This window comes from Nematocida minor (genome assembly GCF_024244105.1).
Source record: "Nematocida minor strain JUm1510 chromosome Unknown 7875, whole genome shotgun sequence".
Lineage (NCBI taxonomy): Eukaryota > Fungi > Microsporidia > Nematocida > Nematocida minor.
In genome coordinates this window covers 46272-72435 of record NW_026250396.1, presented here as the reverse complement: position 1 = coordinate 72435, position 26164 = coordinate 46272, and the positions used below count along the sequence as shown (strand labels likewise).

The following is a 26164-nucleotide window of genomic DNA, read 5'->3' as shown; positions in this document are numbered from 1 at the left end:
CAAAAAAATGTCACACAAAAAAGACACTCCGAGTCTCAAAGAAATAATTGCGAACAGCCCAGAGAATAAGAAATGCGTAGACTGCGGCATGGCCAGGCCCCAATGGGCGTCCATTACGTACGGAATATTTCTGTGTTTGAATTGCGCAGGAACACATCGATCGTACGGAGTCAAAGTGAGCACCGTAAAGAGCATGAGCATGGACGTGTGGAGCCCAGCTGAAACCAAAAGGATGGAGCTCGGAGGGAATGCGCAGTTTTTGGAGTATTTAAAGAAACACTCGCTGGAGAACCTCTCGAAAGACGATCTGTACCAGCACAAAGCCGTGAAAGAGTACGCAGATAAGCTGAAAAAGTCGGTCAGCGAGATATTCCCCGAAGAAAAAATAGCTGCACCGCAGTCATCGCCAAAGGAGAAGAAGAAAGCGCACAGCACGCCCTCTCCCGCAGCAGTGGATGTGAAGCTGCAGTCTGAGAGCGCACCGCAGCCAAGCTATATAAACATGTACAACACATCTGTGTCATCTGGTCTTCCCTCAATGGAGACAATACAGACGGGAATAACAGAGGTCTTTGGAAAGGCTGCAGAGTATTTCTATTCGGCATCGAGCACAATCTCAGAGCATTTGTCTGAAAAGGTCATAGCTCCTGCATCAACGATCATTAAAGAGAAGGGCAGCCAGCTGACTGACTACATACGCGGAAAGGAGACTAATAGAAGAGCTGTGTCAAAAGCAGCAGAAAAGAGCGCTGTGCAGAAAACAGCAGAAGAAAAACCGAATGTAGGAAAAAACAAATCATCATTTGACAAATGGGACTAAGTTTAATAAAATACTACATATATCCAAGCTGTTCATTTTTGTTCTCTGTGCATGCCGATTCATCTCTGTCTTCTTGCTTGGAGAATTTAAACTCTATTTCCATTGAGCAATGGAGCAGCTTGAGGCTTTTCTTTGCTTAGTGTGTAGAATGTTTGTTTATGGCAAGAATAGCATGGTGTTAATTAATTATTATTGCTGATTTTGGGGCAGAAATCAAAAGATTTTCCTTTACTTTTAGCAGTATGCCTTCTAGCCACGGCAAGTGCGCACAGTAATTAAAATTGTTCTGGAATAAAAAGTTTGGCTGAGCAATAATAAGTGTGATGAGCGCTGTATTCAGATGCCTTCTAGACAAATATATTTATGGAAAAATTTTAAGAAGATAATAATGGGTAATAAAGATATTAGGAAAAAGCAGAAGATAAGCATGCTTCTTACCCTGAAAAACATAGAAGAAATAAAAGACTACCTTGGCAGAGGAACATTTCCAATTTTCAAAACTAGATTTCAGAAACGCGATTTTAAGAAGAAGGCAAAAATGTTTGTTGCCACCAGTAAGGGAATGCTCATACGGGAGGACAATGGGGTGTGTTTAGTCGCTGTGGGAAATGACGACATAGAGCGCATAAACAACGTGTGTAGATACGCGCATGACTATTTTGGGCACTGCAAGGCTGCTGCCAGCTGGAAGAAGATTCGCATGCATTGGATGGGGTTTAGGAAGAACCACCTGCTCAACTGGATTTCAAAGTGTTCTGTCTGTGTGCTGGAAAGCCAGCAGGCGATGAGAAAAACAAAAGTGGAGAACAAAAAAAATGGCGAAAAAGAGGTCACTGCGTACTTCTCCATGGAGAGGCTGCAGATGGACTGCATTAGCATGGCAGAGTATGCAGTGCACAACGAGGGATTTTCCTACATTTTGCACATAGTGGATGTTTATTCCAGATACCACTTCGCATGCCCTCTGCAGCAGAAAGACTCTGCGGAAATATGCCGATGTCTTTCCGCTTTATTTGAAAAAGAGGGATGGCCGCACATACTGCAGTCTGACTTTGACAAGGCATTTGTCTCTGACGAGATAAGCAGTCTTTTGGCAGCAAACAGAGTCCTGCACATATATCCTAGCAGAGGCACTGCGCAGTCTCTGAAAATAGTTAGAAAGTCGAGAGAAGTTCTGAAGAAAAAGCTTCTGAAGGTTATGAAGACAAAGAGCCATGGATACTCTTGGGTTTCTGCGCTTAAAGATACCGTCATCCAGTGGAACAGCGAGTTCTCAGCTTCCATCATGTCTAAGCCCAATCTTCTATTCCGCACCGCACCGCCTGATATAGACCAGTACATGCAGCCACCTGCTGAGAATGCAGTGCCAAATAGCGCATAACCACGTCTGCATGAAACATGCTATACACCACACTATATGACGGTATCTCTGCAAATTGTTCTACTATGTGTGGCTGATTCTCGGTTGTATGTTGGAGATGGTAAAATACTTTGATTTTTTATTAGATATATGTGTTTTATTTTTGCACGGCTGTTCTTCCTATCTCAATATGTCTTCGCAGAGACTTAATGAAACTCCATCAGGCTGAGCATACTTTAAAAAGCCAGTAGCAAACTGCCAACAGCAGGACTATGTAACCGATTGTCTGGCTGAGAATGATAGCTGTGTCTATCTACTATAACCCGTCTGGAGCATGAGTGGTGGGCAGTAAATAAAATATTTAAATTACTTTCCAGGTTTTTACCGTTATTTTTATATAGCAACCAATGATAGTGTATTCAAACGATGGTACAGCGCCCTTTCTTGGCATATTTGCGATATGCACATACAGCGCACTAACTCTATGCTCTTTCTCTATCTTGTGCTCGGTTTTGACTGCGTATAATATCTGTCTTTCAATGAAACTGCTGCATATGTCCTCCATCACCATTTCTGCGTGTAAAGAGGAGCTGTCTCGTGTGTGCTGCACAGGCACTCTGGGCGTTTAGGATGCAATAAATTGCAAGAGTTTATTCTTTGTAAAAATGAAAAATGCGAATAGAAAGCTGTCAGCACGCGAAAAAGAGAAGCTAGGCCGGTCAACCTGGCACCTTCTGCACACCATTGCCAAACACTACCCCACCAACCCCACGCTTCAAGAAAAGAAGGCCGTCTACGACCTGGTAAACTCGCTTTCAGTGCTGTATCCCTGTCCGCCCTGCGCCTCTGGGATGGAGCTATTCAGCAAAAGCAATCTGCTCAACACAAACAGCAAATTGTCTCTTTCTCTTTCATTCTGCGAGTTTCACAACTGGATCAATGCCAAACTGCAGAAGCCTTTGGTCAGCTGTTCTGATTTCATAAACGATCATGCAAACAGAAAACAAAATGGCTTTGTCTGTCTGAGCCGATTTAAAACGCACGTTGAATCTTTTATACAGAAAATAAAAAATATTATATAACACACTTAATGGGTACATAGTTGGTATAGTTCAGGATAAATTAATCGCAGGCTGTCTAGATGGCTTTTTATAATAAAGATTATGTTGTTGTTCTTCTTACATGCTAAGTCTTTCATGCCCTATGATTCTCAGGATCTCTATAGCACAATTGCAGCAAAGAAAGAGTCTACCATTCACAGGTTTCTCTATGGAGCACGAATAAAGCCTCGGGGCATAAGAAAGTAGACTGCTAAAGAAATAATAAAAAAGATGAAATGAAATAAATTTATATAGAAATTGTTCGGTTAGAGTGCATTGCAACACTTTAGAACATTCAAGTTTTAAAATAGGGTGTTCTGCACTTTGAAGAATGCGCTATAGCTCTTATTTCATGCTATGTTGAATCACCTGCTCTTCTGGATAGTACTATTCAAGTTAAAGTAATTTCTAGTTATATTTTCTAGCACACTCTTTTCTGTTGTAGTAATTGTATCCATTATAGTTTCAGCTAATTCATTCTCAGCTACTGTTACTTCGGTTGTAGTAAAATCTGCTATGGTAGTTTCAGTTGTAGTAAAATCTGCTTTCTCGCTTGTTGTTAATGGCAAGCTAGTGGTAGACTTATCCACTGATGTATCTAAGACGGTAGCAGTTCTATTCTCTATTACCATAGAATTATTAATGTTTTCAATCTCAGGCACTATCTTTTCTGTTGTAATTTCACTTGCATAGGTATTTGCTGTAGCCTCTGTCACTTCATTAGTTAAATTTGCAGATGCTTCAGATACAAATGGTGTAGCTTCTGGCATCTCACTCACTGCTTCACTGGCCACTGTAGTAGCAGAAGTAGCAGTATATTCAGCTATGGATGCAGTAGAGGTAGAAATATTCTTAGGTGTAAAATCACTGACTAAAGTCTCTGCGGATGTGTTAAAGCTATTAGGCATGGAAAGAGTCGACACAGGAGTGCCAAAGTTTGCTTTTTTTGCGCCATAATTTCCCTCATTCAATATCGTGCTATGGGTTGAACTGACTAGATCAATGCCTTCTGCCGGCTTACTTGTCTGATTAAAGATAGTTGGTGTTGTCATGCTTTCAATGACCTCTTTTCCAGCCGTAGTAGCATTTTTTATATCAGGGAGAGGCTCTGTGCAATAGAGATATCTATACAGTAGATATGAAGCAACACACAGTCCTACTGTTACGGTAATAATTACTGCAATGCCCCTATAGTTTTGTAGGAAACCGCACTGTCTATCTTCAGACTGTGCTGTGTCTACTTCATTCATTTCCACTTCGCTTGATTCCTCTAGCATAGGAACATTGCTGCTTGGGCTTCTTTCCTCCATCTCAAGTGTCTGAGAGTTAGCTCTATTTGGATTTTGTACTCTGCTCATTATACTCATTTTGTAATTCTAAAAGTGCGTTCCTATTTATACCTTTGCAATGATTTAATTTGTGTCATATCAGTTCTTTACATTGGATCAGACATCTTTAGAAATGAATGATCATTGAATTTGCCATCTTTTAAGATGGATGGCATATGAAGTGTTAAAACTATTTTTGGACAAGAAGTAATAAAAAAATATTCAATAATGAAGAGAAAACACAGTGCATCGATTAATTTGCTAATTTCTTGCTCTGTCATTCTCCGAGATATAAAATATGTGCAGTAGCTGTAGTTGTGCAATTAATACACACAGCTCTTTTGTACAAAGATAGAAAGCGCAGTATCTACAAGCTGGCTGTATTTTATTGTCTGTTATATTCAGCATCTATCATTGCAAAGCTGTATATTGTTTCATAGAGGTGTATATTTATATGTACACTTTTGTTTTAGTGCATCTGCATACTTTTATCTTCCTAGTGAAATAAAGTGTACTGAGTGTCTGATTGTAGACTTTTTCTCTCTATTTTACTATCCAGCTCTGCTTTATAAAAAAAGTGTACAGACATCCTAATATAAATACACTTTATTGCAAAAACAAACAAGAATATTGCAAAAAGAATAAAAAACAAAATGCATTAGAGAATAGAAGAAGGCTAATATTACACGGAGACTGCACGAGGTAATGTGAAACGCTATTAGAACTCCGAATAGAAATATCAAGTATTCTTTTATGGTTTCGAAGAAAAAACAGCTCATATATTTACCATAGATGAGTATTATAAAGGCAGCCCAAAAATGGAAAAACAAAAGTTGAAAATTATCCTTTATTTGGTAATAATATTCGTTGAGTATGCTAAAGCTTTCTTCATTGATAGCTTAGTTGTCTGATAGTTTGATTTTCTTGAACTCTCGCTCTACCTCTTTTTCTTGGGGCTCTTCAATAAGAGATGTATTGTTTTTAATTTTTAGAGGTATTTCCAAACACTCGAGGAAGTTCTGGTATATTTCTTGAGATTTGTCGGCATCTTGAAGTCTGTAGAAGCATTCAACTTCAAACAAAGTCAGTGAAGTAAACGTATTCATAAAGTCTCTCATATTCTCTGCCCGTATTAAACAGTCATCGTTTTTGCTTATTTTGTGCGGTCTAACTATAAGCAAGCTATCTTTTCCGCCTACTCCTATGAATAAGTTACTGCTGCAGTTGGGATCTGGCGTGTCTAGGTGAGCAATACTTTCATATCTCTTAATCATGTACCACATAGGATGTAGATATGATAGATCGTAGTGCAGTTCTTTTGCTATCTCTTCTCTTGATAATGCAGCGAATCCTTCTAAGTTTGATTTATCTATTGTATACACCCACCTAATGGTGTATATAAGAGCTTGTTTTAGTTTTCTTAAATTCTTGACATTGACAGTATTATTTTTGCAGAACTCTTCTGGAGTCACTCTTTTAACAGAAGAGCAATACCAATCATTCCACAGCACGCTCAGAGCATTGAGTGCTGCATCCTGCTTTGTTTTCTCCATGTCTGATACTATCTTCTCCAAGTTAGAAAACAAGCAGTTTTCTTTGTAGTTTAGCAGATGCCCGTCCATTAAGTGTTCGGTCATTATCAGCTTTATAATCTGCTTGGGCGCAATATCTCTGTAGTTCTTTATTTCCTCGTTAGAAATAGCATTTTCTGTAAGCTTGAAGTACGTATAGACTGTTGTGTCATCTTTATCTGTGTACAACCCATAGTCCTGCAATACAGATGGAAAGAACTTATTCGCAGAGACCAGTGGGTTTGTTTTCTTGTCTAGGACTTCTTTTATTGTAGGAACTATATAATTGGTGTAAATGGGAGTGCTGTCATAAATAAGACTGTCCAAGAAACCAAGCATTTCTTCAAACTGCTTATTGTAAGCTCTCTTATCTGTTAAAAATCTTTTTGCGTCTATTTCGAAGAAAGTGAATATTATGTTGGTGGGGAGCACCTTGTTTCTCTTTGCCAGCCTGAATATGTGCAATTCTTGCATCTTGGTGTCTTTATACTTCTCTTCGCTGTACTCTTCTATGAAATCCAGCATCTCTGAATTGAATTCGTGTATTTTATCAAACATCAACTTGTTTCTATTGTGCATTATTGACAATAAATGCTCTATTCTTGGGTTAATTTCTCTTCTGGTACTGAAATAATTTTCGATTGGTTCATCACAAGCAGCCTCTATTGCACTATTAGGATTATTTTTTCTTTTTCTGATGCTGCCGCTTACTTTGTTTAGCGTTTTAAGTAAGTCTTTGAGCAGCTTAAAATCTGTTTTAATAGACTCTAAATCGTCTTTTATTGCTGGCATAATCTTTTTTCCTTTCTCTATGTACTCACCAGCATTAAAATTTAATCCCATTTTCTCAGAGTTGGCAATAGACTCAGCTCTCTTAAGAAACTCTGCACGAATTTTAACTTGTTTATTGATATAGCTTATCTTTTTGTTCCAAAAGTATTCTGTATTATACCAATGGTCATATCTATTCTCTGGCAAACAGCTGGCCACTTTTAAATAAGCCAGAGCAACTGATGATAGGAGCAGGACTTGTTTCAGGAGTATCTTTCGCGAGATCATAATAAAATTAAAATATTTTCTGGTTATATTTTCGTTTCTATTTCTAGAATCTCATAGTACTTCTTTAGTCTCTGCGATCCGTGTCTTATACATAAACAGTATAGCTATTGATCTGCTGATTAGTTTTATCACACTGTAAAGATGCTCTTTATCTACTTTTCATTTTGTTCTTTGTGTTGATTTTTTCTCGCTAAACCATAACCCTTTTGGGATATATTATCACAGAGAATGTTAGAGGTAATATGCAAGACCGATATAACTCCGAATAGAATACCAAGTATTCTTTTATGATTTCGAAGAAAAAACAGCTATGTGAATAGCATTCCATAAGTAGATATAGCAGAGTAGATATTAGAATGAAAAAACTCTTTATTTCATAACTATGCTCTTTTATAGACAAGAAGTATGCTACTCGCGCCAGGTTACATCAACTGTGTCTGTTCTATATCGCTGTGTAACCTTGCATTCTCTGTCCTTGCACTCATACCCTCCCAAAAGCATCTTGTACGCGGTGTGCGCAATCATGAGCCCATTGTCTATGCAGTACCTTTCATCTGCGCTGTATCCCTTTCCGCTTCTCTGCACTGCCATCGCTGTTGCCATCTCTTGCAGCCTTTTGTTGCACCCCACGCCGCCTACAACCAGTATCTCATTCGAGCCCGTGCACGCCATGGCCCTTTCAGAAACCTCTACCAGCATGGCAAACGCAGTCTCCTGCACAGAATAGCAGATGTCTGCCTTCAGGCTCTCTGTCAGCGGATAGTCTTGCAGATACTGTTTTATGTACGTAAATATTCCCGAAAAAGAAACATCCATTCCCTTTATGGTGTACGGCAGTTTTATGTAGTTCGTCCCATTCTTAGCAAGCTTTTCTATGTTGTATCCGGGGGACGGGTCGTTTGGTATGTCTAGCTCCCGAGCCAGCCGGTCCAGGCAGTTTCCTATTGCTATGTCGAGAGTCTCTCCATACACCCTGTACTTCTTGTCGTGGTATGCGATGATCTGTGTATTTCCCCCGCTCACATACAAAATTGTCGGATTGTCCGACTGCGTAATAAATCGCCCCATTTCTATGTGGGCTACGCAGTGGTTCACGGGCACCACTGGAATGTCGTACATCTCTGCTAGCACCTTCACAAAGACTGCAACTATCTGCAGACACGGCCCAATGCCAGGCCCTGCAGTGTATGCCAGATACTCTATCTCTCCCACCTTTACGTTGGCTTTCTCTAGCGCGCGCTTAAAGAGCGGCATAATGTGCGCTTGGTGGTGCGATGCAGCCTCTGTTATTTTGAATCCCTGGCCCTGCGGGGGTATGTACGTCTCTCTTTCGTTCGCTAAAATGGTCTCGCCTCTAACTATGCCAATGCCTAGTTTGTTGGCGCTTCCTTCAAATCCCACAATGAGCATAAAAATCTTTATTATTTGGATGTACATTTATTGTCTTTATTACGCCTCACTGCACAGCTTAAAGAGCAAGAAGACCTGCTACGCATCCCATAAGGATCAAAGGAGACATCGAGCTGTTTTTGTTTGTTCCCGTTCTCTCAGAGGGCTCGCTGGAGCACGACGCTGCGCTTCCGCCTGAAGGCGCGGGCCCATCCATCGATACGCCCGAGAGACAGTCATCAATGTTCACAAACTTAAACCCTGCAGCATCTCCCATATTAACAACATCTGGAACCATTCCCAGCTCAGACTCTCTTTGGTCGTGCTGCAGCACAATGTATGATGTGGACTGGGGGCGCACAGACTTCAGCTTCAGCTTCCATCTGTTGAGCATGTCATCGCAGTCATCGTCAGTGCCGTACATGTCGTAGTTGTAGTTGATCAGGACGAGATCCAGCTCGTCAATCACCTTCAAAACGGTGCTGTTCATTACATCTGGCTGATTGATGGAGATGTACTTTGTTTTCTGCCCAGAAACCTCATCAAGGACGTTCAGCTCGCACACAATTGCCTCTCTTATCTCTTCTTCCTCCATGTCGCTGAAGTTGTAGATGGGGTTTGTTCTGAGACCCACAGTGTTTCCTTCGTCAACAGCCTGTCTTATCACGTCAGAGACACCTGAGTGATCGATGTTAACAGTGGAGAACATGAAGGTGGCAGGGATGCCTTGGTCTGAGAGAGTTTGCACAAGCTCGGGGGTTGTCTGCACAGGCCCATCGCTGAAGACTAGGGCTATCTGTCCAGGCTGCGCGCACGTACTAGGTGCTCTTAAGCAGTTTGCAACTCCGAGTAGAACTGTGAATAAGAAAATCTTCATGCCCATTAAAATCACAGAGTATTAATACGGCGCAATTATTCTGATAAGAGCACTATTATTATCTCGGGTCTAGACCCCATTTGCAGGTCTATGCGCAGGAAAACAGGCTTAATGACATTTTAATTGCAATTACATTTTAATTTGGAATAATTAATGGACAAATTAATAGTTCTCTTGCTCTATATCCATTAGACACTTTTAATTAGCCCGGGTGCATCCTCCACTGATCTTAGCAAATATTTACACGCTATCAGACGGCTTGCTCTCTATGTTTCTCGGGAGGTCCATGGAGAAAGGGCGGTCGCAGTCGTTGATGCCCACTTTCCTCTCTTTGCGCACTCCGTAGCTGTCCACTTTTCTGAAAAGGCCTTTGCTCCCGTTTTCATCGAGCAGCAGGCCTTCGTATGCATATATCTTCTTTTCTATCGAGTGGAGCTCAAATTCTAACTTCTTTTTTTTGACAATGTAGCTCTCGAGGCGGCGGTGCAAGTCGTCTGTTGTTTGGTTTGAGAGATTCTCCGAGTTCATTAAAAATTTTGAATGAAAGTCCGGACTATGTCAATTAGCGATGTTTTCCACGTGAAAGAGTGCAACAGAAGAAACCTGCCCGAGAACTACCACATTATGTTCCTTCTCTACATGATAACGATGTACGAAGAGTGCTGCTTTGTGGCAGAAAACAACAAAGGCGACATCATCGGGTACTCAATTACAAAATTAAAAGACCACATTGAGAAAGACGAGAAAATAAGCACAGATGACGTTTCAGGGTACATCATGTCTGTGGCAGTTGATGAGGCGTACAGAAACAGAGGGCTTGGGAAGATCCTTCTGGCAGCCTCTCTGCACGGCGTGGTCAGAAAGCTTAGATCCCGCAAGATAGGCGCATTCAAGGTGTATCTTAATGTGAGAGTGTCCAATACCTCTGCGATAGACATGTACAAGAACACTTTTAAATTTTCAGAGGAGGGCGAGGACGCAGACTACTACTCAAATGGAGAAAGCGCCCTTTTGATGAGCAGAGTTTTTAATTCCAATGAGAGTGAGCGAACTTCAGAAGGGAAATGCGCTGATCAGATGGATACGAAGGATAAACATAGAGTATAGATACATGATCTTTGACTACGAGCCTGGGGAGCACTTTGGCGTGGTCCACATCACCATTCAGCTGCACATGACTTCGCCGCAGTACATATTCAGCCGGATAGAAAAAATAAAGGCATCAGAGACAAAAAGAGTTCCCATCCTTCTTCTTTTGATAAACGCCGACATAAACACGCCGTCAGCTGCAGCAGCATTTTCCAGCCTGCAGATAGACTGCATGTCGATGGGTGTGCAGATAGTGCCAGCGTACACACCGATGGAGTGCGCCAAATACATAGAAAACATGCACACACAGGAGATGGCCCCAGGCGCCCTGAGAAACTACAAGGACACAGTGGCGCAGGCAAGAAGACAGGTGCCAGGGGCAGAATCTGAGCTGAGTGCAAGAAAAGTGCTGTTTTTATCAGCCATACCAAAGATATCAAAAACAGACGCAGTGAATCTCCTTGCATCAAAGAGCATAAGACAGATAGCACAGGAGAGCAAGGACTCTAAGCCATTCAGCCTCAAGGGGATAGGAAAAACCAAGCAAAAAGACATTGAACACTTTTTTGTGCAGAATTTGAAGTAGCCACTCTTTTTTATTTTGATGGAATGCGAGGGAAGGACTCTTGAGCCAGAGCCCAAGATACCAAGAGCATCGGTAGAAAAGATAATTTCAGAAACACTGGAAGCACCGCTTACGTGCAGCCGAGAAGTAAAGCAGCTTCTCCTGGACGGCTGTGCAGAGTTTGTGCACATCATAGCCACAGAGGCAAACGACGTGTGCGAGAAAGAGCAGAAGAAGACGCTTACGCACGAGCACGTGTACAGAGCGCTGAAGCAGCTGGGCTTTGAAGAGTACATTGACAGATGCCACGACTCGTATAAAGACCACATTGAACAGGCGAAGCTAAGGCCCTCGCGGCAGAACAAGCTGAAAGACTCGGGGCTGACGCAGGATGAGCTGGAGAAAGAGCAGGAGGAGCTGTTTAGGAAGGCAAAGATGTATGCTCTCAGCCAGGAGGGAAAACAAGATTCAGAAGAATAAACTCATTTTTATTTTAATTTTTGTCTCCCCTGCAGATGCACTCAGAAAAAGACTATGAAAAAGAAGTAGAGCAAACGACAGAGCAGAACAAACAGACTTTGAGAATCACCCTGGTGAGCAGAAACAAGGAGGAGATAGAGAGAGTTGCATACGCTATTTACCAGCTGGCAAAGGCAGAGGAGCCAAGCAACAAAGGACCGGTTTCCGCAAAGAACAACAGGCTAGAGATAACCACCAGAAGATCTCCCTGTGGTAACGGATCAAACACGTACGACAAATACTCCATGATCATCCGCAAGAAGTACATTGACCTAATTGCCTCATACGATGCATTCAAAACCATTACATCCACCGTAACAAGCCCAGAGGTCTTTATTCAAGTAGTTATGAAAGGATAGACTAAATAAATAAATGAGCTAATTCTAAATTCTATCTTGTCTTGGAGTGCGTGGTTTAAGTTCTGGTTTCTCTTTTCTCAAATATGAAGAGATCAGAGTAGCTGCAAACGAGTTCATAAGTGCTCTAAAAGAGCAAAAGAGTGCAGCTAGCCGTTAGGTGCAAGGATATGCTAGCAAAGCATGAGTTAATGGAAATATTAGCAGTATATCTGAGAGTGGCAAGAGTGAAATAAGCTGCAACTGTATATCTGTCAAAGTTCTATCTATGTTGTATTAGAGCAATGTAGCACTGCCTAGCATTGATGAGATAGTTGTACGCTATTAGCAGAGAGAAGGATGGAGATAGCTATATGCAGTAACCTACTACTCTTCAATTAGTTCTCTGTTTCTAGTAAGTTAGAAAATGTACACTTATATTATTTTGGTAGGAATAAAAATGAAAATATTCTGAATAAAGTAGTGTAATTCGAGAGTGTATAGCGGACTCCTAGAGTGCATTTATTTTACTCTTTGGGAGCACCTTCGCATGCAATCTTTACGGCATGCAGTCCCTGTGCGAACTCGTCTTTTATTAGCCTGTTTATCTCTCGAATCGAGCTGATGGGCGAAGCGTCTTCAAATGCCGTATCGTACACTGTTATGTTGAGATGGGTCTCCTGCGGGTTTTGGATGTCCAGTATTTCTTTGTGCCCTATGTGGTACTTCGTTTCGTCCTTTATGTTCACAACTGCGTGTGGGTATTTGTTCTGTATGCTCTTCGTTATTCTTTCTATGCGAGACATTCCAGCAGGGATAAACAAGAAAACAGATGCAATAATCAAATTTAGTGCTCCATTTTGTCTGAAAAGAGCAGCTAAATATTTCTGCAAGAAAAGTATTTAAGATTTAATTGTTTTACTTGGGATGAAGGAGACAGGAGAGACCATACCGCACATAGACAGGACAGAGGCGTACATAAAACAGCTAATAGCCCTGGCTGATCACTGCATACACACTCTCCGTGCAGAAGTAGACGAGATCAGCAAGTACGTGGTAGAGCTGAACAAAGCACACACCAAAACAGAAGCAGAAAAAGATAAAAACACAGAAATACTGATCAATGTATTAGATAAAATAGAAATAGAGATTGAAAAATTAAAACAGATAAAAAACACCCCACACGAAAACAAAGAAAAAGAGAGCAACTTCCACAGAACGCCAAGAGACTACGAAGAGATAAGGGAGAAAGAGGGCCAGATAAAAAAGAAGAAGGCCGAGATAGTCACCAGCATGAACATCCTATTCACAGAGATAATACAGTCGATTGAGAGAGCAAAACCAGCTGAAGATGCAGGAGATTCTTCAGAAGCTGCTCCAAAGAGCACTAAAAACCCTTTGGACCAGACATTTCGCAGACTAGAGTCAATACAGACGTTCAGGTACATTGAAAAGCCCGACCTAACCATCCTAACAGCTGAGACAACAGCTAGCGAGAGTGCAATAAAAGTGTCAATGGTGCACACTCTCCTTTCGTGCTACATAACAGTCTACATACCAGGCGCGCTCTCCATAATATCCATTCTTCTCGGAATGCTGCACATAAACGAAGTGTGCAGGCTCCTCTCCATGCACTCTAAGATAGGTCTAGCAGCAGCAGTGCCCAGCATCCTAGCTGCTTCTTCATTCGTAGTGATGGGAACTATTTCTACAAACAGCAGATACTACAAAAGAGCATCGTACAAATCATCCGTACTCCTGACTGCGCTAGGAGCAGTAGCAGGTGTATCTACGCTTGTAGGCATATACCTCTTCCTCTGCACAAAGCTAAGCACATGGTTTAGGAGTGGCATAGATAAGTGTTTTATGGTGTGCATGTACACCTCAGTCATTCTTACGATGCTAATCAACGGGATAATATGCAGTAGAAGAATAAGAGTCTCTAAAAAGCCAGTATTCAGTGCGTATCTGAGGATACTTCGCATACTCTACAGCTATGCCTGCGCAGTGCACACAGCGCTTCTAGCGCACATCATGTTCCTTATAGGCTCTAGTGCACAAACCCACACACCTCCCCTATTTATCCTAGAAATCATAAGGCGGTTCAAAGACTGCACGCTGTGGATAGCATAGAGAGCAATAAATATAGAAATCAAGTAAGAGTAACTCCAATTTATTTACGCGAAGGGTGCATTCTTTTTTCTTCTTTTGCAGGAGATAAATAGACCAAACAGGCAACATTGGATATCTATTATTCCTCACTACAGGCGCAGACAGGCAGTAAGGAAGGCCGAGAAACACGGGCGCGGAGACTCAGGCTTTGAGAGGAACTCAGGGTGGAACTGAACACCGCAGTAGAAAGGGTGCTCAGAGACCTCCAGAGCGTCAATGTAGTTCTTGTGTCTTGCTGCGATTCTAAGCCCGTTTTTCTCGAACTCTGGGACGTACTGCACATTTATGCCGTATCTGTGTCTAAACCTTTCGGAAATAACGCCTCCCTCAGGAGCCCCGTAGAAGGTGGCTACTCGTGTGCCCTCTATTGTTGATGTCTCATTCCTTCCTATTCTCATCTTGTTTGAGTTCTTTGCAATGATCAGCGAGTATCCTGTCTTGTCTGTGGGGCAGTTTTCATCGTTGATCTTATCGTCGATAATTGTGTGGATGTCTTCTTCCGTCACCATCTCCTCGCTTGTTGCGTTGGCGATGTTCAGCACATTTCTGGCGTATTCAATGGCTATGACCTGCATTCCCAGACAGATCCCAAGCAAGGGTATTTTATTTACTCTCGCATAGTTGGCCACCATTACCATCTCCTCGACGCCTCTTCTCCCAAATCCGCCGGGTATAATAATCCCGTCAAACTCGTCGAGCTGAGAGAGACTGCTTTTGTCTGGGAACGATGAAGTATCAAAGTAGCTTGTCTGCACTTCGGTTGCTAGGCTGTCAATTGCCCCTGCGAACTTGAGAGACTCTTTAATAGAGAGATACGCGTCCTCGTGGTTGCTGTACTTTCCTACAATAGCCACCTTGCACACTCTCTCCTTCTTCGATGTGATCTTTAAGAAATAAGTGCCTTTCTCCTCAATTGGAGCGGCTTCTGGAAGAATAAGTCTTTTTTTGAGATACGAGAGAATCCCCGTGGAGTTGCACAGCTGTGTGGGAACATCGAGCACATTGCAGTCAGGCATCTCCAGCACCTTCTCTGCGCCTGTGAAAAGAACGATCTTATCAAGCGGCTCTTTCTCCAGCTTCTTCTGCGATCTGCACACAATGACATCGTACGGAATGCCGAGCTCTCGTGCTCTCTTCGCTGAGGCCTGTATGGGCTTTGTTTTGTGCTCTCCGTTCAGCTCCAGAGAGTAGTCAACGCCTATAACGGTGAAGTTCTCTCTGCCTTCCTCCACGTACATCTGCCGCAGGGCTTCAATGAACGTAATGGACTCGATGTCGCCCACTACTCCACCCAGCTCTATCACGCAGATCGTGGGGGGTGTTGTGTGGTTCTCCACGGGCAGACATGCTGCGTTCCGGATGCTTGTCTTAATGTGATCAGTTACGTGGGGAACTACCTGCACGGTTTTTCCCAGATACTCGCCCTCTCTCTCCCGCTTAATCACCTCGCTGTACATTCTTCCGCTGGTGATGCTGTTAAACTTTGTCAAATTGGCGCCCAGGAATCTTTCGTAATTTCCAAGATCTAAGTCCGTTTCCGTTCCGTCGTCCAGAACAAACACCTCTCCGTGGTCTCGAGGGCCCAAAGTTCCTGCATTAAAATTCAAGTACGGATCAATTTTAACAATTGTCACATGGTGTCCTTCTTCTTTTAATATCCTCCCTATGCTGCTGGCTATAACACCTTTTCCCACACCGGAAATAACTCCTCCACATACTAATATGTACTTCATAAAAAGTGCAAAAATTTTCTCTTTTTATAGATTGCATTATCTGTTTTTGTGTTTGCAAATTGTTACTCACTCTCACCAAATAATCGGTTTCTTCCCCTTGGACGCAAGGTACGCATTTGCCAGCATAAAGTGCTGGCTCCCCAGGAACCCTCTGCGCGCGCTGAAGGGGCTGGGATGGGAGGTTGCGAGGACGAGGTGCTTGCTCTCATCGATGAGAGGCCTCTTCTCCTGCGCGTCCTTTCCCCAGAGCATAAACACAGTGCCTGTTGACTCTCTGCTCACCAGCTGAATGATTTCATCAGTGAATCTCATCCATCCTATGCTAGCGTGCGAGCGAGGCTTCTCTGGGGTGACCGTTAGAGTGCTGTTCAGAAGAAGAACACCCTGCCGCGCCCAGGAGGTGAGGGATCCTCCCACACACGCTGATTTTATCCCTGTGCTGCTGAGGATCTCCTTGCGGATGTTGAGGAGGCTTGGGGGAGGGCGCACTCCCACAGGCACGGAAAAGGAGAGACCCTCTGCCTGGTCTCGGCCGTGGTATGGGTCCTGGCCGAGTATCACAACCTTTGTGTCAGAGCACTCGAAGAAAGATAGACACCGAAGGATCTTGGAGGGCAGGGGATAGAATTTTGTGGTGTGCAGATACTTTTTGATCTTTGAGAAGTACTCAGCCTGAAACTCTTTGTCAAGGAGAGACCTCCATCCCGGAAGAACAGCGCTATCCACTGTGCATATATTGCACTTGCATTCATTTAGCAGCGGGACAGACATTGAATGAAAATGTTGAATTGAAATTTAATTTTAAATATTCTATGGGAGGTAACGAGCTAGGAAGCATGGCCTCAGATGGCGCAGCCTCAATAAGGAAAATACTAAGAGAAAACAAAGCAGAAGAGTGGACAGAGGTGCTGGAGGGGCACGGAGTGCACTCGGCGAGCGATCTTCGGAAGGTAAAGTACGCAGATCTTGTGCAGTTTGGGATCACAGAGTTTGAGCCAAGGAAAAGAATATTCGAGCTAATAAAGCAGCTCAATACGGAGCATCCATACGATGGAGAGCGCAGAGCCTCCCTCCACCAGAGAATGCAGACTCTAGCGAGGTCTAGCGCTGAGTTCAGCAGCAAAACGCCTGAAGAGATAAAGCACAGCATGCAGAAAGACCCCATGCACACCCAGGAGCTCTATAGCCATGCAATACGAAGCTCGTATCAAAGTGCAAACAGCATGCACAGATCACCGCGGCGGTCCATGGAGGCTGCAGATCTACAGGGCACTGATGTGTACGGTGATCGAATGCAGAGTAATAGCGATGTGTACACAGGATATTCTGATCACAGGCTATCAGCAGAGTACAGCACAGGCAGAAGGATATCTGTCATAAAAGATGGGTACAGCCCAGGGAGTATATGGAAGAGAAAGAAGGAGATGGTTGATGAGATAATGAAAGAGGCAGAGGAGAGCATCATTCTAGGAGAAAGCAGCTACCCAAATAATGACGAGCAGGAAATAGACGAGAAATCCTATCTCTCCATTGCAGAGCCAGACATATCCGCTGAGTACCCGTCAATTGCATCTGTGGAGGACCGCACAGGATCCACGAGCTGGGCAGAGGGAGCAAAAGAAGACTCGCATGCGAACAGCAGCAGTTTGCTCGATAAAAACAGGATCATTGTGGTAGTAAGAAAAAGACCGATCAAAAAAGACGGAAAAAGAGACACCGTGGAAGTGTCAGGAACAGAGGTTGTCCTCACAGAGAGCAAGCAGAAAATAGATCTTACACCGTACATGGAGCCACACGCGTACAGCTTTGACAGAGCGTACGGAGAGTACGCAAGCACCACCGATATTTACAGAGAGTGTGTGCAGGGCATGGTGGAGTATGCTCTGAATGGAGGAAGCTCTACGTGCATCGCATACGGCCAGACAGGAAGCGGGAAAACATACACAATGCTGAATGAGCACACGGGAATGATATTCCAGGCGCTGAATGATCTTCTCACGCAGAGAATACAGCTCTCTTTCTACGAGATATACTCCAACTGCATCTTTGATCTCCTGGATGAAAGAAAGAAAATATTTGCCAGAGAGAAAGACGGCGTGGTTTCGATCATGGGAGTCAAAGAGTGCACAGTGGAAAAGATGGAAGATGCAACTAGCCTGATAAGGAAAGGGCTGCAGTGCAGGATGACAGGGAAGACAGGTGCAAACAGCAACTCGTCTCGCTCGCATGCTTTGGTGCGGGTGCGCACTGCCACGGGGATATTCACATTCGTAGACCTGGCAGGGAGCGAGCGAGGAACTGAGAGAGGCTCTGAGTCGCAGCACTCTCTTATTAAGCGGGAGGGAGCTGAGATAAACAAGAGTCTGCTGGCTCTGAAGGAGTGCATCCGCGCGATGGACAAATCAGCAACGCATCTTCCGTTCAGACACAGCAAGCTCACGCAGGTTTTGAAGGAGTCGCTCGTTGGAGAGTCCAAGTGCTGTATCATAGCCACAATCTCCCCAGAAGAAGCATCCACAGAGCACTCGCTGAACACGCTGCGATACGCGCACAGGATAAGAGGACTGGGGCTCAAAGGAGAAAGCACAGGACAAAAAACAGCATACCAAGGGAAATCAGCACCACAAGTAAATCCGCCATGTGCAGCAAATAGCAAAGTCGCAGAGACAGCACAGCCAGCTACGCCAATAAGGGAAAGAGTTGTGCAGCCTAGGCCGTCTCCCAGCAGACAGAAGATGCTGATACAGCAGGCTCTTGCCTCTGTAGCAAGCAGAATTGCGAGGGAAAGAGACCCAGAGACACTCGACATACTGAAGGAGGCTCTCCTTGACATAGCTAAGTATCAGAAGTCATCATAAAGTACATTGTATTTCCTTATCTTCTATTCTTAGTTTAACTGTCTACGGTGTAACCATGTGACGAGAAGATCAACTGATGAAGCGCTATAAAATGCTAACTGATCTGCCATATAAAGAGTATATAGGTGCCGCTAGGAGCTAGCTGTGCTGGTAATATACATTGAGGTCAATGAGGTAGCTGATGCAGAGCTTGTCAGTGAGTATTGAGGGTTTAGCCTAATGAGTAAATAGTGCTGGGATAGCGGAATAAGATAATGCATAAAATAAACTAAATAAATCTGAACAGGAAATACACAAAATATTTTAAATGGTATATTTATAAATTATGGACGAGTTCTAGCCGGTTCTGAAAATGTGCAAATATTTGCATATGAAGAGAATCAATGCATAGGCTATACGCATTGCTAAGGCGCTACTCTGTAAAACTCGAGCTCATCTTTGACAGCGCCTGATGACGATCTTCCTGTTTCAGCGCTAATTCTGTTGGCGCGCACATTGCACATGCTGAAGTACTCTTCCATCAGCCCGGTCTGGAGGACTTCTTTAAGAGTTATTTCCTTCATCTCTGCAGGCTTGTCTGTCAGCCAGTGAGACTTTGAGTTGGTCCCCAGGGTCATCCACAGGTTGGACTCTACCGCGTGCTGCAGATCCAGCAGAGACACGTATTTGCTCTGGTCTAGCGTCTTATGCGTGTACACGTACCCGTTTTTAGTGTACAGCCCTGTTCTGTATATTCCCCCCAGCTCGATTCTGAATGACCCTGCAATGGGCGCAGGCAGCTTGCACTCTCCCCTGGAGATAAGGCGAGATCCCGCCTGAGACAGAATGTGCTGCGGCGAGTAGCTGTATATAGTTACGATGTTTGATGAGTCGTAGGACAGCAGGCTAAGAGATGTCCCGTACAAAGTCATTCCCACGCCCTTAAGCAAATTCACACCTCCGCTGCTCTGCGATAGCATATGGAGCAAAGGAGGCTCGCTTTGGTAGAACAGCAGGAAAGTTCCCTTATACGCATCACCGCAGACAATTATATTCCTCAGGACCATGCATGATGTAAGGAACACGTGGATGTCGTGGAATGCAACTGCCTTGAGGCCTTCGTTTCTGTCAAAGACGTAGATCATGAGCTTAGTTCCAATGCACACCACGATGTTTCCTTTGATGACATCGCATGCTGTTGCTGCTCCTTTTGTTTTCTCAGCAGCCAGGGCCTTCAGCTTGTGTCTGGTTTCTATTCTGTCTCTTTTGGGGACCACTGATGCTATCTCTAAGACAATCAGCCTTCCTCTCGCCATCAGGTCTTCATCTGTTATGTATGTGGTGCACACTATCACAAACTCAGAGCACCCTTCTGTATTCTGTTTATCTGGGAGGGTGACTATCCTGTGGCAGGAGATGTATTCATTGTCTTCCAGCATGTACTCATCTACCGATGTAAGCACAGCTGAGGAGCGAGAGTACTGCCTCATTTCATCGTGCGAGTATATCTTCAGAGAGTATGCGCGCGTCAGAGGGTTCACACTTATATCGGGGATGGCAGGGAGAGGGACGGGGTCTGCATCCAGCTCAGTTGTTGCCTGCACCGTGAACGGGATCATCTCCTGTGTGTACGCCTTCTCCACATAGACTGAAGCCACTATCACCTTTTTGCAGGCAGAGTATGCAATGTGCTGGCATATGCTGTCTACCTTGGTCTTTCTGTAGAATATGGGTTTATCGTACGAGTAGTAGTCAGGCAGTGTGCCTCGCACTATGTTTCCCTTTGCCATGATAATGAAGTATCTGTACTGGCTTTCCTCTGGCGATGCAATCTCGCTGATTGAATCAATGGGCATGTTGTATCTGTGCATAATAAGAGTGTACGGCGTAAAACAGAGGACTCGTGTCTGGTTGCACCCTGGGATGAACACTAAGTCACCGCACACCTGTATCCGGCTGAGTGCTTTATGCGCACTTTCATGCTTCTCGTGGTAGAACGCGTTATTAGCCACTGTCTCTTTAAAGAATCTGCTGTCTTTCTGTCGGTACACGATCACTTCGTTATTCACCGTACGCACCAGAAGGTAGGTGGCGAGCATATACTCCACTGCTGTGATGTCGTGAATAGCCAGCTTGTATTTTGCATCCATCTCGATCTCCACGCTCTCCAGAACCGATGGGAAGACAGAGAGCAGAGAATACTCGCCTCGTATCTTGCGGCTGGCTATGCAGTATACGCTCAGTCTTCCGCTCTTATCTACGATGTAAAGCGTGCCCTTGTGCACAGTTATTGCTGTGGCATCTGGCACAGGTATCTTTGTCTTTCTGTTCCCCTTGTACTGGTACGCTGCTCCTGTTTCAGTGATCAAAAACACTTTGTCGTCTTCGTACACCGCAGCACGGGCTGTCTCTGGGAGCACTGCTGTCTTGACCTTTTTTAGCTCTTTGTCTAGGTAGCATATGTGAGAGACTGTTACCTGTATGTATCCCGTAGAAATAGCGTGGAATAGGATGGTTAGGCTGTTTGATATCTCAGATTGCACAAGGTCTACCTCTTTGTCCCAGTGCACCACTGCGCTCTCTCCCTCTTTTGTCAGGAGATACTTATTCTCCAGCGCATCAACCACGAAGAGATCAGAGTATCCGCGTATCTTAGCGGTGTGGGTGTACAGCAGATCCATGCCCTCCTTGGCCTCAAAGAGGAGCGGCTGTCCAGGCGATCCAGCAGCCACTAGAAACACCTGCTGTTTCTCTATGAGAGGAAGCGGCTCTATGCAGCATATCTCTCCTATCGACGGTTTTGTCTGTGTGATGACTATTTTGTTTGTTTTTGTCTCTTTCACCTCCTCTTCGTTCTTTTTCTCTGTGTCTCCTGCCATTCTAAACATTTTCTCGTACTCCCTTTCAAGTATTCTGCCCGATAAAAGGCCGTCCTCTGATTCCTTGTGCAAATGATTATTGTCTGTGCTCTTCTGTTTCTTTGCTCTAGTTTTTTTCGGGCTCACTGAGAGTCTCTCCTGCTCGCCTGCAGATGCACTCTCTCGATCAGCACTTGCAGGAGGCAGATCTGAGTCGGTAGCATCGCTTAGGAACATCTGCACATACTCTTCCGTGACAACATCAATGGGCTTCTGCTCCTTTTCCTCCATTATGGTCTCTGATTCAAACGTAAGTAAAAAGAGGCCTTCTGCTGTGCTGAAGCATCCTCTGTTCCCGTATACTGCTGTAGAGTATGGCTTGTTGAATTTGGCATCCAGGTCTATCTTCCTTACGATCACGCTAGACACTCTTGAGTTCCCCCCCAGGATGGTAAACTGCAGGAAGATGGTCTCAGATATAAGGAAGATGTCTCTGTCTTTCACAAGACACTTTCCGTTTTCAACCACAAAGTTTTTCTCCTTCAGCGGCCTTTCTTCTATCCCCAGCCTGTCGAAGGACCAAAAGTCGTTGAAGCGCACCCCAAGCATCTCCCACTGCGTGTAGAAAAGAGCTCCGCATGCCCCAAGGACCATAAATGCCTTGTCCTGTGTGGGCACGAGCTGGTAGCACCCGTGCGGCACAGAGTCAACCTCAAAAAAGAAAGACAGCTCGTACTCCACGTTCAAAATGTACACAAGAATCCTGGATCTCTCTGCAACGGTGTCCTCAAAGAGAAAGCAGAGAGAAGCAGACGAGTACCCTTTGAGAAAGGCCACGTCCTTTATCGCGCAGTGTCTGGGGCGTATTTTCTGCATTTCAAAGACTTTGCTCTCTCCCACGGCTGATGACGAAAAGATGGCAAAGTGCGTGTTCGAGATCAGCAGGAAAGAAACCCCGTGCTCTTCGTCCACGCGAATGAAAGATGTGTTCTTCTCTGACCCGTGCACAAACCCGTACTGCTGCTTCTCGTAAAACCGCAGGGACCTGCACACAAACTCGTTTTGATCTTCTCGGAAAAAAATAGCAGACACGCGAGCATACTCAAAATGCACCAGTAAAGAATCAGCCTCCTCCCCAAGAGAAGGCACAACTGCTAAACCAAGAATGCATCCAAAGACCCTTTTTTCCTTTATTTTTACCAGCCTTCCTTCAGCAATTTTGTACAGCACAATTCTGTCGCACCCTGCAGAAATCACGCACTCCTCGCCTTTGATAAACTGGCCCATGACCAAGTTCTCTTCGGCACTCCCTAAATACCTCTCTTGCAAAAGATGGTTCATCCAAAATAAATTTATTTAAAATATATAGAGCCCCGTCTCTCTTCTTTCCAGTGTCTTACTCTCCACAGCTGTTTCTTGTTGTGCGAGCTTGGCGCAGTTGGTAGCGCGTTAGTCTCATAATCTAAAGGCCGTGGGTTCGAATCCCACAGTTCGCATTTTTACATCACGGCCTGCGAAACTAAATAAAAATATCTTGCTCTAGCACTCTTTGTCCGTGATTCTCAGCGGCGCCATGCAGTTCCACTGCGCGCTGATGAACACTTTTCTTGTCTCCTGCACGATCTTAGCCACGCCGAGGAGAGCGAGGAGCAGCACTGCAGCTGCCACGCCCCAGCCAGCTGCGCTCATGCTCTCCCTGCACGCACACGCGCAGAACATAGACTGCACGAGCAGAAGACACGTTAGGATGCATCCTCCGATCTTTTCCATGCTTCCTGTGGCAGTCAGCACAAAAATATACAGGGGGAACAAAGAGGCTCTTGCATACGGGGAAACATCTACCATAAACAGCCCGCACAGGAGGATTCTAAAGAGCGCGCCTGCTGCGTACTTTACGCATGCAATGCGCTTGAAGGTCCTCTGTATCACGTACTCCATCGATGAGAGCTCGAGGTACTGGAGGCTGTACACTACTTCTACTAGAGCGTGTGCTATCTCATTGTTCACGAGATAGAACAAAAAGGCCTGGGTGCTCACGAGAGAGTCTGTGTACAGCGTGATAATCAGCATCTGCACGAGGAGCAGCCCGTAGTACATGATGTGGTGGGATATTTTTGACCTCATGTCCCCCATTCCCATCTGGTATATACTGAACAGACAGCCAAAATAAAAAAGAGTGTGTGGAATGACTGTGAGAGTGTAGTACGGAAGTATGTGCATACTCGCAAGGAGGATGAGATAGGGGTAGAAGAGAGTGCTCAGAAGGAAGAGGCCCAGCACTATCCCTCCCGCTGCTATCATTCTGTTTGACAGCATCTTTTCTATGTACGGCGAGTATCTGTGGTCCTGGAGGATCGGAAGGATGCTGTCTCCGAAGGTGTTGTAGAGCATTCTGTTCTTTTTGTTCGCAAGGATGGTGTACGCCTTGTTGATCTCTTCAAACTCTCCGGATTTCATCGAGTCGATATCTGGGTGCGTTAGCTTTGCTGCCTTCTTGTACGCTATTCTCACCTCTTCTGCGCTTGCTCTTTTTGATATCTGCAGAACCGTGTAGAGACTTCCGTCATTTGTTTGTATTTCCGTCTTAATCATAAAAAAATCTATTCGCAGTGCATTTATCCCGCTGTTTGTGTACGAAGTTTATTCATGCACCAGGCTGAAGAGACAGAGTGCTCTCTTATCTAGCTACACGTGTAAAATATGTGTGCACTACCCTCTCTTATCTGGCTAATTTGCTCTTTGTCTTATTCCTAGGCTATTTACACTAAGCTAGAAAATATTCACATACTCACAATAGCGCAGCAGCTATTAGATGACTGAACATCCAGCACAAAAATACAAGAGGAAGAGTAGAATGCAATTTATTGATTTTGTAGTGCAGTGGATAAGCTACTCTGCTGATTTGTGCTCTAATTACTGCAGAGCGTTTTGGTGGATATCTATGGGAGTGTTCGCATCAGAATGATATACCCTGTGTGCCCTCTGATCTGCGTATCCTGTGTTGTTCCGTACTCTCTTGCGGGCTCTGTTGATATGAGAGCTGGCTTGTGCGCTATCTCAATGTTCTCCAGCAACTTCTCTACTTTCAGCCTGGGCAACTCTTCGGCCTTTTTCAGCACTCTCTGCACCTGTTCTATGCACGGCACAAAACAGCACACTGCACTTCCTGGGCGCAGTGCATCTTCTGCTGTCTGCAGCACTTCGTCAGGCTCTGGGACATCAAGGACAAGCCCATCCGCTCTCTCTTTACTCTCCACTACGCTCTGAAGATACTCTAGTACCCTACTGCAGTGTATTCTTACGTTATTTAGGCCAACTTTCTCTATCTCCTTCTTTGCTGCTGTGTATCTATCTGCATTGCACTCTACGGTATCAACTGTCCCAGCCCTTAGATACTTGCTTAGCACGTAGGTAAGGCCAAGAGTTCCTGTGCCAGACTCAATTACTCTTGCTGTGTGCAGGAGCGCCATGTGGTACACTATAATGGAAGCATCTGCCCTGTATATGATCTGCGTTCTCTGAGAAGTTGTCTTTATCCATCGGTCGCAGTTGAGCTCCAAGAGAACAGGACACTCAGTGCTCTCTCTGTCTCTTGTGTCTCTGTGGGTGCTCTCTCTCTTTGTTTGGGCTTCTTCTGCGCTCTGCACTCTTGCAAGCTTTCTGTTGAAGTATCGTGCATGCGTGACCATTTTTTTTATGCGAGGGGGTGAAAATGAGAGCGCACTTGGCGCATACTACAGGGCTCTCTTTCCAGTGGCGCTCATTGCCAGGTGGCTGCGGTACATCCGCACCCGCGAATTTTCATTTACGCTGGCGAATGACATATACATCAGATACATCACAGTGACAGCTGCAGAGGAGCTCGCTTCAAGAATATGCATGGATGTCCCGCAGAAGATAGACATAGGAGGGGTGTATGTCCACAAGCCTGCGTCTGTTACCACCAATAACCAGTGCATCATTAAAGAGCTTGTCTTTGACATTGATCTGACAGATTATGCAAGGACTTGCTGCACAGATAAGAATATGTGCAATGCATGTCTGCCTCTGATAAAGTGCGCAGTGGAGGTTTTGAGCTCGGTGCTTGCAGAAGACTTTGGGTTTAGGAACATTCTCTTTGTTTTTTCAGGGGGCAGAGGCGTGCACTGCTGGGTGAGTGATGCAGTTGCAATGGCGCTCACAGGAAAAGACAGAACAAACATTGTCGAGTATTTCAGCGCACTGGCAAAGAAGAATAATGAAGCTGTTGATAAGATCCTGATGAAGTACAAGGATGCTATGAATATGGGAGATGCAGTGACAATGGCACAGCTGTACGACAGGCTGCTTCCTAAGCTCGATGTGAACGTAACAAAGCAGACAAAGCACCTTCTTAAATCTCCGTTCTGTATCCATCCGAGGACAGGAAGAGTCTGTGTCCCCATTGACCCAGCAAAGCTTGATGCTCTGGTGCTGGAGAGCATCCCCACACTTAGCGACCTGTTGAAGAATAGAGAGTCTCTGTCAGAGTATGTCGAGTACTTTCAAGCCTTTGTAGAGGAAATAGAGTAGC

The 26164-nt window shown here is 44.5% G+C and overlaps 21 protein-coding genes across 21 annotated transcripts; 10 read left to right on the top strand and 11 right to left on the bottom strand.

Moving 5' to 3' along the window:
• Window positions 1–7: 7 nt before the first annotated feature.
• Window positions 8–820, top strand: NEMIN01_0944 (ADP-ribosylation factor GTPase-activating protein 1; the record flags this gene model as incomplete). The annotated part of the gene is made up of 1 exon (XM_051476886.1): window positions 8–820. One exon carries the CDS (start codon window positions 8–10, stop codon window positions 818–820), a length of 813 nt encoding a protein of 270 aa, XP_051332846.1.
• A 388-nt stretch (window positions 821–1208) lies between these two features.
• Window positions 1209–2201, top strand: NEMIN01_0943 (uncharacterized protein; the record flags this gene model as incomplete). The annotated part of the gene is made up of 1 exon (XM_051476885.1): window positions 1209–2201. One exon carries the CDS (start codon window positions 1209–1211, stop codon window positions 2199–2201), a length of 993 nt encoding a protein of 330 aa, XP_051332845.1.
• Window positions 2202–2845: 644 nt separating this feature from the next.
• On the top strand, window positions 2846–3262 carry NEMIN01_0942 (mitochondrial FAD-linked sulfhydryl oxidase; the record flags this gene model as incomplete). The annotated part of the gene is made up of 1 exon (XM_051476884.1): window positions 2846–3262. One exon carries the CDS (start codon window positions 2846–2848, stop codon window positions 3260–3262), a length of 417 nt encoding a protein of 138 aa, XP_051332844.1.
• A 383-nt stretch (window positions 3263–3645) lies between these two features.
• Window positions 3646–4638, bottom strand: NEMIN01_0941 (uncharacterized protein; the record flags this gene model as incomplete). Its single annotated transcript, XM_051476883.1, has 1 exon — window positions 3646–4638. The coding sequence occupies one exon, from the start codon at window positions 4636–4638 to the stop codon at window positions 3646–3648; it is 993 nt and encodes a 330-aa protein (XP_051332843.1).
• An 869-nt stretch (window positions 4639–5507) lies between these two features.
• On the bottom strand, window positions 5508–7238 carry NEMIN01_0940 (uncharacterized protein; the record flags this gene model as incomplete). Its single annotated transcript, XM_051476882.1, has 1 exon — window positions 5508–7238. One exon carries the CDS (start codon window positions 7236–7238, stop codon window positions 5508–5510), a length of 1731 nt encoding a protein of 576 aa, XP_051332842.1.
• Window positions 7239–7646: 408 nt separating this feature from the next.
• NEMIN01_0939 (N6-L-threonylcarbamoyladenine synthase) lies at window positions 7647–8675 on the bottom strand (the record flags this gene model as incomplete). Its single annotated transcript, XM_051476881.1, has 1 exon — window positions 7647–8675. One exon carries the CDS (start codon window positions 8673–8675, stop codon window positions 7647–7649), a length of 1029 nt encoding a protein of 342 aa, XP_051332841.1.
• Window positions 8676–8706: 31 nt separating this feature from the next.
• Window positions 8707–9504, bottom strand: NEMIN01_0938 (uncharacterized protein; the record flags this gene model as incomplete). The annotated part of the gene is made up of 1 exon (XM_051476880.1): window positions 8707–9504. The coding sequence occupies one exon, from the start codon at window positions 9502–9504 to the stop codon at window positions 8707–8709; it is 798 nt and encodes a 265-aa protein (XP_051332840.1).
• Window positions 9505–9744: 240 nt separating this feature from the next.
• NEMIN01_0895 (uncharacterized protein) lies at window positions 9745–10032 on the bottom strand (the record flags this gene model as incomplete). The annotated part of the gene is made up of 1 exon (XM_051476837.1): window positions 9745–10032. The coding sequence occupies one exon, from the start codon at window positions 10030–10032 to the stop codon at window positions 9745–9747; it is 288 nt and encodes a 95-aa protein (XP_051332797.1).
• Window positions 10033–10044: 12 nt separating this feature from the next.
• Window positions 10045–10611, top strand: NEMIN01_0937 (N-alpha-acetyltransferase 10/11; the record flags this gene model as incomplete). The annotated part of the gene is made up of 1 exon (XM_051476879.1): window positions 10045–10611. The coding sequence occupies one exon, from the start codon at window positions 10045–10047 to the stop codon at window positions 10609–10611; it is 567 nt and encodes a 188-aa protein (XP_051332839.1).
• Window positions 10612–10615: 4 nt separating this feature from the next.
• On the top strand, window positions 10616–11179 carry NEMIN01_0936 (DNA excision repair protein ERCC-1; the record flags this gene model as incomplete). The annotated part of the gene is made up of 1 exon (XM_051476878.1): window positions 10616–11179. The coding sequence occupies one exon, from the start codon at window positions 10616–10618 to the stop codon at window positions 11177–11179; it is 564 nt and encodes a 187-aa protein (XP_051332838.1).
• Window positions 11180–11197: 18 nt separating this feature from the next.
• Window positions 11198–11638, top strand: NEMIN01_0935 (down-regulator of transcription 1; the record flags this gene model as incomplete). Its single annotated transcript, XM_051476877.1, has 1 exon — window positions 11198–11638. One exon carries the CDS (start codon window positions 11198–11200, stop codon window positions 11636–11638), a length of 441 nt encoding a protein of 146 aa, XP_051332837.1.
• Window positions 11639–11673: 35 nt separating this feature from the next.
• On the top strand, window positions 11674–12036 carry NEMIN01_0934 (small subunit ribosomal protein S20e; the record flags this gene model as incomplete). The annotated part of the gene is made up of 1 exon (XM_051476876.1): window positions 11674–12036. One exon carries the CDS (start codon window positions 11674–11676, stop codon window positions 12034–12036), a length of 363 nt encoding a protein of 120 aa, XP_051332836.1.
• Window positions 12037–12539: 503 nt separating this feature from the next.
• On the bottom strand, window positions 12540–12818 carry NEMIN01_0894 (uncharacterized protein; the record flags this gene model as incomplete). The annotated part of the gene is made up of 1 exon (XM_051476836.1): window positions 12540–12818. One exon carries the CDS (start codon window positions 12816–12818, stop codon window positions 12540–12542), a length of 279 nt encoding a protein of 92 aa, XP_051332796.1.
• Window positions 12819–12939: 121 nt separating this feature from the next.
• Window positions 12940–14145, top strand: NEMIN01_0933 (uncharacterized protein; the record flags this gene model as incomplete). The annotated part of the gene is made up of 1 exon (XM_051476875.1): window positions 12940–14145. One exon carries the CDS (start codon window positions 12940–12942, stop codon window positions 14143–14145), a length of 1206 nt encoding a protein of 401 aa, XP_051332835.1.
• A 128-nt stretch (window positions 14146–14273) lies between these two features.
• NEMIN01_0932 (CTP synthase) lies at window positions 14274–15917 on the bottom strand (the record flags this gene model as incomplete). The annotated part of the gene is made up of 1 exon (XM_051476874.1): window positions 14274–15917. The coding sequence occupies one exon, from the start codon at window positions 15915–15917 to the stop codon at window positions 14274–14276; it is 1644 nt and encodes a 547-aa protein (XP_051332834.1).
• Window positions 15918–15989: 72 nt separating this feature from the next.
• NEMIN01_0931 (uracil-DNA glycosylase) lies at window positions 15990–16688 on the bottom strand (the record flags this gene model as incomplete). Its single annotated transcript, XM_051476873.1, has 1 exon — window positions 15990–16688. The coding sequence occupies one exon, from the start codon at window positions 16686–16688 to the stop codon at window positions 15990–15992; it is 699 nt and encodes a 232-aa protein (XP_051332833.1).
• Window positions 16689–16729: 41 nt separating this feature from the next.
• NEMIN01_0930 (kinesin family member 2/24) lies at window positions 16730–18775 on the top strand (the record flags this gene model as incomplete). Its single annotated transcript, XM_051476872.1, has 1 exon — window positions 16730–18775. The coding sequence occupies one exon, from the start codon at window positions 16730–16732 to the stop codon at window positions 18773–18775; it is 2046 nt and encodes a 681-aa protein (XP_051332832.1).
• Window positions 18776–19179: 404 nt separating this feature from the next.
• On the bottom strand, window positions 19180–22953 carry NEMIN01_0929 (cleavage and polyadenylation specificity factor subunit 1; the record flags this gene model as incomplete). The annotated part of the gene is made up of 1 exon (XM_051476871.1): window positions 19180–22953. One exon carries the CDS (start codon window positions 22951–22953, stop codon window positions 19180–19182), a length of 3774 nt encoding a protein of 1257 aa, XP_051332831.1.
• A 198-nt stretch (window positions 22954–23151) lies between these two features.
• Window positions 23152–24204, bottom strand: NEMIN01_0928 (uncharacterized protein; the record flags this gene model as incomplete). Its single annotated transcript, XM_051476870.1, has 1 exon — window positions 23152–24204. One exon carries the CDS (start codon window positions 24202–24204, stop codon window positions 23152–23154), a length of 1053 nt encoding a protein of 350 aa, XP_051332830.1.
• A 347-nt stretch (window positions 24205–24551) lies between these two features.
• NEMIN01_0927 (tRNA (adenine57-N1/adenine58-N1)-methyltransferase catalytic subunit) lies at window positions 24552–25301 on the bottom strand (the record flags this gene model as incomplete). The annotated part of the gene is made up of 1 exon (XM_051476869.1): window positions 24552–25301. The coding sequence occupies one exon, from the start codon at window positions 25299–25301 to the stop codon at window positions 24552–24554; it is 750 nt and encodes a 249-aa protein (XP_051332829.1).
• A 7-nt stretch (window positions 25302–25308) lies between these two features.
• NEMIN01_0926 (DNA primase small subunit) lies at window positions 25309–26163 on the top strand (the record flags this gene model as incomplete). Its single annotated transcript, XM_051476868.1, has 1 exon — window positions 25309–26163. The coding sequence occupies one exon, from the start codon at window positions 25309–25311 to the stop codon at window positions 26161–26163; it is 855 nt and encodes a 284-aa protein (XP_051332828.1).
• Window position 26164: the final 1 nt, after the last annotated feature.